The 13,703-nt window shown below is 44.7% G+C and overlaps 1 protein-coding gene across 5 annotated transcripts in view; it reads left to right on the plus strand.

Moving 5' to 3' along the window:
* Nucleotides 1–655: 655 nt before the first annotated feature.
* PTPRM (protein tyrosine phosphatase receptor type M) overlaps nucleotides 656–13,703 on the plus strand; it is a 616,517-nt gene continuing 603,469 nt past the window's right edge. For all 5 annotated transcript variants that reach the window (XM_084849822.1, XM_084849823.1, XM_084849824.1 and 2 more), the window contains exon 1: nucleotides 656–1,028. In XM_084849822.1, the coding sequence (XP_084705948.1) occupies nucleotides 956–1,028 (73 nt within the window). In that variant the 5' untranslated portion in view covers nucleotides 656–955. The remainder of the gene's footprint in view (nucleotides 1,029–13,703) is intronic.

Below are 13,703 nucleotides of genomic sequence, written 5' to 3' on the forward strand. Positions count from 1 at the left end.
CTGGGGTGGCGACGGCCGACAGGAAGCTCTGGCGTGGGCTGGTCCATGCAGTCACGAAGAGTCGGAAGTGACTGAGCGAATCAACAACAAAAACACTCTGCACATACTCATAGACGCGCTGGTTCGATTACTGCATGGCTCACGACTGACGTCCCAGTGCTGAAGAACGGCACTGAACCAGAAAAGAGGCTGCGCCGAATCCTGGGCTTCCTAAAGTCCCACTGAACGCCGTTCGTCTTCCTTCTGGGCAGGCCCGCGCAGGGTGGCCCAGCGCGGCTTCCTTGCAAGATAATACGGCCGCGCGGAAACTTGCCCGAGGGAGGGGGCTCTCTCCGCTCGCCCCACCCGGCCTGCCCGCCGGCTCCGCCCGCCCCCGCTCCGCGCTCGTCGGGGGCTCTTCCGCGCGCCGAGCGCCGCCAGCTCCTGAGCGCGCGCGCGCGCGCCTATCCCGTCCGCGGCGCCTCCTCCCCCCGCAGCACAAGCGGCGCCTCCCGGCAGCCGGGCGGGCGCAGCTTTGGACCGACTCGCCCTCTAGCGGGGGAGCGGCGGCGTTGTCGGCGGCTGGGCGTGACTTGGCAGCTGGCTTTCGGCGGCTCGCCTGCCTGCCTGCTCGCTCGCCCGCCCGCCCTCCCGCCCGCCGGGGGGACCGCGAGCCAGTGCGGGGACTACGAGCGAGAAGAGAGTTGCTGGCGAAGGGCGGCGCGGCAGCGGGACGGCGGCGGCGGCGGGGCTGGCGCGGCGCAACAGGGAGCGCGGGCTGGCCGGAGTTTCCTGGCGGCAGCCCGGACCGCTGCGCGGCGGGAGGAGGAGACGGAGCCGCTCGCGGCGCCCGCTCTGCCCGCAAGGCGGTCGCCGTCGAGCAGGGGCCACGGAGGGGGGCTGAGGCGCCCCGCGCGCGCCTGCCCCCCGCTCCCTGGCTGGGCCGGAGGGCGGCCTTCGTCGAGAGGGAGGCGGCATGGGGAAAGTTGGGACTTGCCTGCTGACTTTGGCTGGACTTTTGCTGGCGGCGACCGCCGAGGCGTTCACAGGTACGCGACCCCGCCCGGGTATGGGTCTGTGTCTGTATCCGCGCCCGCGTGTGTGTGTGTGTGTATGGGGGGCTCCTTGAGGAGCGATGCGCTCAAGGTTAATCGGGAGTGTGTCTCGGGGACCGGCTGCCACTGGGAACTGGGCGTCATTCCCCCTCCCGGCGGGTGTGACCCTCGGAGCTGCTGCGCGCCTGGAAAAAGAGAAGAAAAGCGGGGAGACGCCTGGAACGGAGCGGGGCACTTCAGGGCGCGCGGGGAGGGATCCCGTTAGTTTGGCCGCCTGGTGCAAAGCGCGGAGAGGGAGCGACGCTTGGGCAGACTCTTCTGGCGCGACTCGGCCAGCCCCGGGTAGGCGAGGGGAATCTTCCCGGCCAGGAGATCGGGATTTTCGACACGCAACATAAACAAGCCAAGGACGGCTTGATTGCAGTCCAAAGCCCGCCCGCCCGCCCCTTTCTGCACGTTGACTGCCGGCCAGCAGTTTGGGGGCGGCAGGAGGGAGGTTGCACAGCTCTTCCTCTTCTTTCCAGCCAGGGACGCCCCGTCGAGGCAGGGCTGGCTAGCTGTGGTTGCGCGCCTTTGCGCAGCGCGGTTCTGGCCAGTGGCTTTGGCGAGCGGGGGGACTCCCTTCCGGGAAAACCAGTGAGAAAACAATGAAGAGAAAAAGCAATGTCTCGCACAGGCACCCGCTTCTCTTCCTCAGTTTGTCGTGGAGCTTGACAGACCCTGGGACGGTGGGGAAAGTCCTTTGAAACTTGTGCTGTGGCAGCAGCGTGGTTTCGAGAGGCAAAAGGGGAGGTAGAGCGCCGGTACCTTTCCCAGTTGTGTAGAAAGCAGAGCGTTTGGCCACCCTAGCAGTTGACCAACATGAAAAAGAAATAAAAGATGGGGCGAGTCGGGACAACTTCGGGACAACAAAAGGGACAGCAGCACATGTGCTCTGTTTCCTTCACTTCCCTCTTGCCAGAAGACCTTGTTAACATCTGCCAAGTAGTGACAGTAGCGACCATTGAAGCATAACTTTAAAAAAAAAATTCTACCTGACAGCCTTTTACTTTAGTGATCTTCACTGTTGTGACTTACCTCCCCTGGATCTGCTTCAGTACGTGTAACAAAACAACACACTTTAATGGGGTGTGTGTGTTTATATATATCACACAACCATCTAATTTTGGTCAGTAACTGGGTTGCGAAACAGTTAGTTGACACAGTTGGAAGGAATGAGTAACTTCAGTTCAGTTTGTTTGTTTTTTATTTTTCACATGAAGTTTGAACTGTAAAAACCTATGACAGAAATTGAAGACATCTGGGTCTCATGTTCTATGTGCTTTGATCAGAAGAAGAAGTCGGACTCTAGTTGCCTCTCCTGCAGGGTACTTGGTGTTTTGTGCATTACATAGTGCTTGCATGCAGCAGCAGCACCCTTGTGTAACTAAATGTGTAACCCACTCTGACTGATTTCCTTCTATAAACACATTCTAGTTTAATGGAATGTTCCAGGGACATTCTGTATATAAAAGCCGCCTGTGTTTTCTCAAAGTTCTCTTCCACGTTTGTAGATAAGTCAGAAGGTTCATTAGGAAGGAGACGTTCCAGAGGTTTGCCTCATTATGAAATATAGCACTGAGGAAAAGCTCCCCCCTGTTGCCTTCTTTGGTTTCACTGAGCCTATCTGTAGCTGTGAATTATGAAACTTGACTCACAACGTTGTTATTATTGAAAGACTTCAAGCCTATACTTCAGTTAGTGCTCACCTTATTCAGATAAAGGCATACCTCAGTGTTTAGCTGTATAATTTTCATTGACAGTTTGTCCAAAATATTGGGGGGAATGGCAATTCCTGTTGGGTTGCATGTACAGAAGTGAGTGTTACAGCCAGCCATTAAGATTATTGCTTAAAAACAACAGTTGTGGTAGTACTTGGTTGTGGTATTAGCCTAAGTTGCCACTGACTGAAAAGAGAGTTGTTTGCACCAACCCACATCCTTTGAACCAGCTAACATGTGTAGGGACTAGGGAGTGGATGGTTCTATGCTAAAAGATTTGTAGTAATCGCTATATGGGCCAATTTCTGTGCAGAATGGTAGGTACTGCCTAAGGACTACTAATTGGTGCACAAAGTAGGGGCAACTGTATAAGTTAGTGTAGGATATAAAGATAACATATGAACACTTACTTATAGCAAACCTGAATTTTCCATAGTCATTACTTCACCATTGCCATGTCCTGGGTAATTGTTGTACTTTTTGTTGTAGTTCAGTCGTTCAGTCGTGTCCGACTCTTCGTGACCCCATGGACCATAGCACGCCAGGCCTTCCTGTCCTGCGCTCTCTCCCGGAGTGTGCTCAAGTTCATATTCATTGCATCAGTGATGCTATCTAGCCATCTCATCCTCTGTCGTCCCCTTCTCCTTTTGCCTTCAGTCTTTCCCAGCATCAGGGTCTTTTCCAGAGAGTTTTCTCTTCGCATTAGGTGGCCAAAATATTTCAGCTTCAGCTTCATTATCTGTCCTTCCAATGAGCACTCAGGGTTGATTTCCTTTAGGATTGACTGATTTGACCTCCTTGCAATCCAGGGGACTCGTAAGAGTCTTCTCCAGCACCACGGTTCGAAAGCGTCAATTCTTCGGCGCTCAGCCTTCCTTATAGTCCAGCTCTCACAGCCATACATTACTACTGGGAAACCATAGCTTTGATTAGACGGACCTTTGTCGGCAAGGTGATGTCTCTGCTTCTTACTATGCTGTCTAGGTTTGCCATAGCTTTCCTCCCAAGGAGCAAGCGTCTTTTAATTTCATGGCTACAGTCACCGTCTGCGGTGATCTTGGAGCCCAAGAAAGTAAAATCTGTCACTGCTTCCATTTCTTCCCCTTCTATATGCCAGGAAGTGATGGGGCCAGATGACATGATCTTCGTTTTTTTAATGTTGAGTTTCAGACCAGCTTTTGCACTCTCCTCTCTCACCCTCAACGAAGAGGCTCTTGAGATCCTCTTCGCTTTCTGCCATTAGGGTGGTATCGTCTGCATATCGGAGGTTGTTGATAATTCTCCCGGCAATCTTAATTCCGACCTGTGATTCATCCAACCCGGCGTTTCTCATGATGTACTCTGCATATAAGTTAAATAAGCAGGGTGACAATATGCAGCCTTGTCATACTCCTTTCCCAATTTTGAACCACTCGGTTGTTCCATGTCTGGTTCTTACTGTTGCTTCTCGACCCTCGTACAGGTTTCTCAGGAGACAATTAAAAAAACTGGCTGTGTTAATGGACACAGCAAATTCGTTTTATAATTTCACTTGTGTAGCTAATCATAACCAACAAATTATGCCAAACAAGTAAATTATTATTTAGCATCATTATAAAACCAAACTGTTTTGTGGATTACAGACCTTTAAAATTAGAAAATGGACTTTTGCATATTTGTAGTATTACTTTAAACACTATATGCTGAGTCTTTATCAGGAGTTGTCATTATTATATTCAGCCAGTCTTCGTTGGATAATCTTTCTAAGAAGTAATCATCAGGGGATGGCGGGGGGAAGCATGAGCAAAAGTCACATTTTTAAATCTGCTTTAAAATTTTTTGTTGCTGTTGTAAGTTTTCAAGGAATCCTTAGGAAAAAAGTTAATAAAACTATTGAAGTTTGATGGGTTATTCTTTATTGACAAATTTGGCTTTCTAGATGTATTCATTCAAAGTGCACCAAATCCCTCAAAGATTGAAAATAATAATGACAGTTGATTAGAGCAATAGTTTCTTGGATTGTATCAAAAATGGTTGTGATTCTTGTTCAAGATCATATCATTTTTGAGACTCTGATATCCTCATCCTAAGCACATAAAATCACGTTGTAATGAAGGGATTTACTTTTAAGTGTGCCTGGAATTTCAGCATAGTTAGTAGGCCCTGCCTTTATATTAAATTTGGGGAACTTTATTTAATGGTTACAACTGAAATATGATGATAGAAAAAGTTTACAGATACTCCAAAGTAAGATGCTACTTCTGGCATGCAGTGTCATGTGATCTATTTCTTTGGTAGATTATCCATGCCAGGCAAAACAAACTACTTCAGAAAATGACTTCATTCAAATAGAAATAGGCTACAAATGGGAAGAGATGCCAGTGACAGGATAATCCTAAATGTTGGGTTTTGTATAACGAAAGGTCTAGATATACGTCTTCTGTCAAATATCAACTGCAATGGAATATTGAGAGAGGTGTAATGGAATTTGAAAACTCTGTGTTTTTATAAAAGCCTCATTTTTCTGATAGAGTTACATATCAAACCGCCGTCAGAAAATTGATGCTTTTTGTTTATAACATAAACTTGTCTTGGAGCAGGAGAGGCCTATTATTAGGCCGCACAGTTATTTTGTGTTGTACAAAGTGGCAGACAACTTGTACACCACCTAAAGCTGCAATTCTGAAACCACTTATTCACACCAGTTAGGATTTCAGCATGGTATTTTAACTCTGTGGCATGAATCCTCATGAAGTGGCCTTTGCTGGCACAGCACCTGAGCTTTGGGTTTTTATATCTATGGTCAGTGACTTATTCATGTGTTTCTTTGTAATGATCTATAGCATTATGCAAGAGAGTGTAAAAATGGTATTAAGGAAAAAATGCTAACTTTTTTTTTTGTATTTCACATGCATGTGGGATTATCTGTACTACTGTTAAGTCTATTTTGATGTTTATTCCTTTTTTCTTCCTATTTACTCTTCCTATTTCATTTTCTTTAGAGGGGGAAACAAGAAAGTGGAACAAAAGCTACAAAGAAGTTGACTTATTTTCAAAATAACGTATGCAAAAGCAATAGTCGGTCATTATTTAAAAAATGTCAGGTTAGCGAGCAATCCTACGGACTTATTTGTCGAGAGACAAAAGGGCTCCGAGATCAGAGTCCTCTGTCTATCCTATGCCCTGCCAGCAAGAGGCAGGCAAGGTAGGAGAAACGATGGAGGTGATTTACTTCCTTTTCCTCCTTTAAAACCCACCACAAATTCAGCTGGATGGGCCTCTAAGCCTGTCTAGCTGATTTAATAATGGTGGGCGGGGACGACGATGGAGAGTCCATAGGATCCTGTAGACCTCTCTGAGGCCTTCCGAGGTTGCTATTGTGACCTCAGGCGAGCAGCTGCCATGGTACTTCCCACGGCGGCTGCGGGGGTGGGTGGGAGGAATGGCCTGATGTCAGATTCCCCCTCCTGACGTCATAGGAGTATCTACAGCCTCAGTAGGGGGAATCTGACAAAACTTATGGTCCCTGGGAAAACCAGTATTGCTCTGTCCATACTTAAAACTTGTAGCGGTAGTACTAATATAAATACACGGAAGTTAGGGTGTAGTGTGGCAACATCCTTGCATCAATACATGCCAAAACAAAAATGTGGCTATTAAATTGTTTTGATTAATATATTGTGGATAGGTAAATTGTGTCTTCTAATTCTAAAAGCTAAGCTGCAATCATATGAACAAGTTAATATAAATATTTAAACTCAGTCTGTGAGACTAAGAATTGCAGATGATAGAAAGACATATATTAAGGCTAATTCACAATTATGGTCACTTTCGAAGCATGGGAGGTAATAGGAATAATGCCATCTGAACCAGCCTCTTAATATGTCAGCTTCACTCCTAGTGCACTGTGTGTCTATATGTTGGACATTTTGATAAAGCCCAGTACCCATACGCACAAATATTCGCAATTTGTACATCACAGGTTTAGACTGTACAGATTGCAGTTTGTGCCTGTTTCCACTGAGGTGTAGGTATGTAAACCCCTATACAATGTCATGCACTGACGATCATGCGCTGCAGGGGATGGTGGGGTAGTATGCTGAGGGAACTGGTCCAACCGGTGAACCCAATATCTACTCCCCACCCTGTGTAGAAAATTACTGCCTGCATCAGCTATACATTCATCAATGTCACTTTATTTCTCTACATTTGGCCAATAATGTACTTCTGATATTGCACAGCCTGATTTGTGAAGAGATCCCATGGAATCTCTTGAATTTGTGATACTACATTGAATTTGAGATAATATTACAGTTCTGTTGATGGTAAATTATGTCTTGCTGTTGTAGGGTTGAATATGCGTGCATGTATCTCCCCTCCCTTGGATTTGGGTATCTGGTGAAGTGGGCTGTTATTTGAGAAAAGCAATCCTAAGATCTCAGTGTGGATCATGCTATTGCATTTAAGGGTATGTGCATGAGCTCCCTCCCAGGAGCTAGTTTCACAGACCCAGCCACATATTAGACAGGAGAAGGGAGCCTGAATTTCATTTTTCTCTCCTCCCCAATGGATGATGCAGTCTGTCAAATCTGATCACCCTGGTTTTAATCCAACTATAGGAACTGTAGGGATCCAGCGATGGGAATTGCATGCACAGCACTCTTTTTGTTTTCTTTATACTTTGTCTATTTCTTGTCTGTCTCTGTTCTTATATGGTGATTTTAGTGTTGAAGCCATATCAGGCTTGTCTTGTGTTACTTATTAAAAAATTAAAGTTTTCTGTTCAGTCACTGATTAAAATGGCAGTGTTATTATGATAACATAGAAGAGAAAAGTATACCCTACAGTGTATTAGAAGGATGTAATTATACTGAAGAACTCCTATAATGTATCTTTGGTCTCACAGTTTAGTTATCAGACTCTGCAAGAAAAATTACAGTGCTGTGAAATAACCAAACAAAATATATAATTTTTAAGAAAGTGTTAAATGGTGACGTAATCTGCCGGATTGACAATTGCAGAGGCTGAATTTGCAGTATAGTCACCGAACGCAGTCTGCATATTTGTTCTATCCAGCTCACCAGAGTCACATAGCAGTGGCGGATAGAGGGAACAGTGAATGCTCCATTCCCCTGTATTTGGCTGAAAAAATGTTCCAGCCAGTTGCAATATGTGTGCAGCTGACTTTCCCATTGGGAAATGAACTGAGATAAATTAGCAAACTAGCCAAACTAGGCTGACCTTCTAGAAAAGCAGGCTCTGCAGTTCCTTTCAAAAACCATTGTGTTTAGTAGCAGCCTTGACACAGATTCAGCGTGCTTTGGATTTGGCCCATGCAGCAGCAGAGCTCTTTTGTTCATATTAAGAATTTACTTCACTAGACTGTTCTATAGTTCTGGTGGTTGGTGATTAGGATACATTGGGTTGTATCCATCAGTGTCCTTTTGCCAGAGGAACAGAAACTGCTAACAGATCGAATTAGCCCTCTCTTCTGCAGCCTCCCACATACCCTCCAAATCCTGTGGAGCGGATTTGGGGGCATATGAGATGCTCCAGGAGGGAAAAGGGGAAGGGAAACTCCCATTGTATGAACAGATGCCCATGTAACATTGATTTTAGCCCATAGCAATCTTTTTTTAAAAAAAAATTATGACACAGGATTCAAAGAACCATACATGCAGAACTAGTTCCCACAAACCTAGAGTGACTTTGGATTTGAGTTTCTTAAACAACAGCCCCAATTACATGTGGCAAACTACTTTATATAACTGTTGGGAGTATTCAAAAGCAGTGATGGGGGATTTTCTTTCAAAGCAAAAAAAGGTAAAATCCCACTGGGCATGCACAAGCTCTTGGGCATACTTAAACCAGCTCTCTGGATCTAGGCCATTTATTCATTTTGATTTAATTTTAACTTACCAGGGGTATTGTCTTGGATAATCATGATGGTTTAAACAGTAAGCTTACACAAGCACTACATGATTCCAAATAAATGGCTTTTAATTATTCGTTCTGGGTGAACAGATGGATGTGAAAATAAACCCTATAGGCATTGTGTTTATACAACTTTTCACTGTGCCCCATTTGATTCATTGGTAGTTTTTTAGTATAGGTAGCTATTTTAGTAAACAGCAACAACACTTCTGTTCTCCCTGATAGTCTCTACCTATAAACTTTGTTGTTTTCAATTTTCTTTCAGTTGTGCCTTCATTATTATTATAGTGTTTATATCGAAGGTATGAAGCCTTTCAGTTACAGAATGTTGTTTGCTGTGATCTACCGCTGATCACTAGGTGTAGCTGCATCTCTAAATCCACATTCCTAAGCTAGGATTGTACACTGGGTTTACTGAACTTGGCACATTTTGAGCTTGAGACACGAAAAAGTATTTAAGGCATTTGGATTTGAAAGCTTGATGTGATGTAAGTTGTGTGTCTTTTTGAAGGAAAATAAACCACGAAGAACAGGGACCATGCAGGCCTGTCTAATAATTCATTTCCTTGCTATTTATATTTATATGAAGTCATGTACTTTGCTGGTGGCTTTAACAGAGGGATAGGTACTGACAAAACCAGTGTTTGCTGAAGAAGTATTGTAACATTTCATTGTATGCATATGCCTTAGTATGTTTGTTCAAATAAGCCAAATAGGTACTAAGATAATATGATTTTGAATATAATTCTCGCAAAATGTACATCATTCAGAGTCACTTGCCATGAAGGCAGAGCTACTGAAAAACAAATTCAAAACTGTCTGGATCATCTATGGGCAAAATATTAAGGGTAGGACCCTCGTGACCTGGTTGTCCTTCCCCAGAGGGGCTTTGGGCTTGTGTTTCTCTGACAGCAGGCCCCCTCTCAAGGCTGGATGGTAAACTTCTCTCGATACAATATCGGAGGCTTTCTGCTGCAAGGTTTCCTTCTATGATATAATATGAGAGGTTTTTCCTGCCAGAAAAAACAGTCAAGAATTCCCCTGGGTACAAACAGCTCTTGGGTACAAACACCCAAAATACATCTTTGGAACTTGGCTGCAATGTTGTAGGAGTGTTGTTTTTTGTTCCCCATGTGGCTGCGTTTAAGTATGCTAGGAATTACATTTTTTCAGTCCTGTTTTTGTGCTCTGAAACTTGTAGAAACAGATGTATATTTTATTTGTATCAGAGAATAGCAGTAGTAGCAATATAGCACTAAAAGAGTCTTTGGACTATACTGAAAGCAAAAAAGCAGCTAGCTAAAGGGGAAGGTATAAAACAATATTCAGTGTCATCACAGCCACAGTAACCATTTGCCAGTTTATCAGGGATGTGGTAGACAGGGTCCTGTCCATTGACATAAACAAGGAATTCCAAAAGCTGAGTTATAATTAGAGAGATAGTGAGTAGTGTGGGAGTTTAAGGGCTTTGGGAAAAGATATTCAGGGTAATCTGATGAAATTGACAAGTGGTCTTTTCCCCCTTCCTTTACAAGTAGGTTTATAAAACTGTAGAAACTGTCATATCAGAAGGTGGAAATGAGAAGGTTTTAGCAGCCAGCGTGCTGTTGGCAGAAGTGAAATAACTGTATTCTATACATGTGTACAGTCAATTTATTTATTTATTTATTTATTTATTTCATTTCTATACCGCCCTATAGCCGAAGCTCTCTGGGCGGTTCACAAAAATTTTCAATAAACAGCAAAATCAGTAATATTTTTAGAAAGAAAAGCTTTGTCTTACAACACACTCATAGTGTGTCACAGGGTGCTGTGGTGACCGCTAGCATCAATGCATTTCAGTGCACTGATGAAGGATAGTCTCCAGCAGCTACATGCTTCTTCCTACTAGGTGCTAGGGGCACACATGGGATGGATACTGCCATTCAGGTTTTCGAGCTGCCACAGGGGTATTTAGTTAGCTGCTGCATTGAATGCTCATCTAGATAGACAGCAGCCTGTTCCAGCATTGTAGTTCCTGTGTGCCTCTGAATATCTTTGTTGTTGTTGTTGTTCAGTCGTTCAGTCGTGTCCGACTCTTCGTGACCCCATGGACCATAGCACGCCAGGCCTTCCTGTCCTGCGCTCTCTCCCGGAGCGTGCTCAAGTTCATATTCATTGCATCGGTGATGCTATCTAGCCATCTCATCCTCTGTCGTCCCCTTCTCCTTTTGCCTTCAGTCTTTCCCAGCATCAGGGTCTTTTCCAGTGAGTTTTCTCTTCGCATTAGGTGGCCAAAATATTGGAGCTTCAGCTTCATTATCTGTCCTTCCAATGAGCAATCAGGGTTGATTTCCTTTAGGATGGACTGATTTGACCTCCTTGCAGTCCAGGGGACTCGTAAGAGTCTTCTCCAGCACCACAGTTCGAAAGCATCAATTCTTTGGCGCTCAGCCTTCCTTATAGTCCAGCTCTCACAGCCATACATTACTACTGGGAAAACCATAGCTTTGATTAGACGGACCTTTGTCGGCAAGGTGATGTCTCTGCTTCTTACTATGCTGTCTAGGTTTGCCATAGCTTTCCTCCCAAGGAGCAAGCGTCTTTTAATTTCATGGCTACAGTCACCGTCTGCGGTGATCTTGGAGCCCAAGAAAGTAAAATCTGTCACTGCTTCCATTTCTTCCCCTTCTTTATGCCAGGAAGTGATAGGGCCAGATGCCATGATCTTAGTTTTTTTAATGTTGAGTTTCAAACCAGCTTTTGCACTCTCCTCTTTCACCCTCAACAAGAGGCTCTTGAGATCCTCTTCGCTTTCTGCCATTAGGGTGGTATCGTCTGCATATCGGAGGTTGTTGATAATTCTCCCAGCAATCTTAATTCCGACCTGTGATTCATCCAACCCGGCATTTCTCATGATGTACTCTGCATATAAGTTAAATAAGCAGGGTGACAATATGCAGCCTTGTCGTACTCCTTTCCCAATTTTGAACCAATCGGTTGTTCCATCTCTGGTTCTTACTGTTGCTTCTTGACCCTCGTACAGGTTTCTCAGGAGACAGGTAAGGTGGTCTGGTACTCCCATCACTTTAAGAATTTGCCATAGTTTGTTGTGATCCACACAATCAAAGGCTTTAGCGTAGTCAATGAAGCAGAAATAGACGTTTTTCTGGAATTCTCTTGCTTTCTCCATGATGCAGCGAATGTTGGCGATTTGATCTCTAGTTCCTCTGCCTCTTCTAAACCCAGCTTGTACTTCCGGTAGTTCTCGGTTCGCATACTGCTGAAGCCTAGCTTGTAGGATTTTGAGCATCACCTTGCTGGCATGTGAAATGAGCGCAATTGTGCGGTAGTTTGAACACTCTTTGGCGTTGCCCTTCTTTGGAATTGGAATGTAAACTAACCTTTTCCAGTCTTGTGGCCACTGTTGAGTGTTCCAGATTTGTTGGCATATTGAATGCAGCACTTTAACAGCATCATCTTTTAGGATTTTAAATAGCTCAGCTGGAATACTGTCATCTCCGCTAGCTTTGTTGTTACTAATGCTTCCTAAGGCCCACTTGACTTCACTCTCGAGGATGTCCGGCTCAAGTTCAGTGACCGCACTATCATGGCTATCAGGGACATTCAGATCTTTCCTGTATAGTTCTTCTGTGTATTCTTGCCACCTCTTCTTAATCTCATCTGCTTCTGTTAGGTCCCTGCCTTCTTTGTCCTTTATCATGCCCGTCTTTGCACAAAACGTTCCCTTGAGATCTCCAATTTTCTTGAAGAGATCTCTAGTCTTTCCCATTCTGTTGTTTTCCTCGATTTCTTTGCATTGTTCATTTAAGAAGGCCTTCTTGTCTCTCCTTGCTATTTTCTGGAACTCTGCATTCAGTTGGGTATATCTTCCCCTTTCTCCCTTGCTTTTCGCTTACCTTCTTTCCTCAGCTACTTGTAAAGCCTCATCAGACAGCCACTTGGCTTTCTTACATTTCTTTTTCTTTGGGACGGATTTCGTTGCTGCCTCCTGAACAATGTTACGGACCTCCGTCCATAGTTCCTCAGGCACTCTGTCTATCAGGTCTAATCCCTGAAATCTATTCCTCACCTCCACTGTATATTCATCAGGGATATGATTTAGGTCATACCTGAACGGTTTAGTGGTTTTCCCGACGTTCTTCAATTTGAGCCGAAATTTTGCAACAAGAAGCTCATGATCTGAGCCACAGTCAGCTCCAGGTCTTGTTTTTACTGACTGTATGGAGCTTCTCCATCTTTGGCTGCAAAGGACATAATCAATCTGATTTCGATATTGACCATCTGGTGACGTCCATGTCCAACAACGCCTCTTGTGCTGTTGGAAAAGAGTGTTTGCTATGATCAGCATGTTCTCTTGGCAAAACTCTATTAGCTTTTGTCCTGCTTCATTTTGTACACCAAGGCCATGCCTGCCTGTTATCCCGGTTATTTCTTGACTTCCTACTTTAGCATTCCAATCCCCTATGATGAAGAGGACCTCTTTTTTTGGTGTTAGTTCTAGAAGGTGTTGTAGGTCTTCATAGAACCGATCAACCTCAGCTTCTTTGGCCTCAGTGGTTGGGGCATAGACTTGAATTACTGTGATGTTGAATGGTTTGCCTTGGATTCGTACTGAGATCATTCTATCATTTTTAAGATTGTACCCCAGTACTGCTTTTCCCACCCTTTTGTTGACTATGAGTGCTACTCCATTTCTTCTAAGGGATTCTTGCCCACAGTAGTAGATATGATGGTCACCTGAATTAAATTCGCCCATGCCTTTCCATTTTAGTTCGCTGATTCCCAAGATGTCGATGTTCAATCTTGCCATCTCATGTTTGACCACCTCCAGCTTACCTTGATTCATTGATCTGACATTCCAGGTTCCTAAGCAATATTGTTCTTTACAGCATCGTATTTTCTTTTCACCGCCAGACACATCCACAGCTGAGTGTCCTTTCGGCTTCGGCCCAGCCACTTCACTCTTTCTGGCGCTACTTGGAAATACCCTCTG

This window comes from Heloderma suspectum, chromosome 4 (assembly GCF_057233095.1).
Source record: "Heloderma suspectum isolate Gila_16-S chromosome 4, 16-S_ref, whole genome shotgun sequence".
Taxonomy (NCBI): domain Eukaryota; kingdom Metazoa; phylum Chordata; class Lepidosauria; order Squamata; family Helodermatidae; genus Heloderma; species Heloderma suspectum.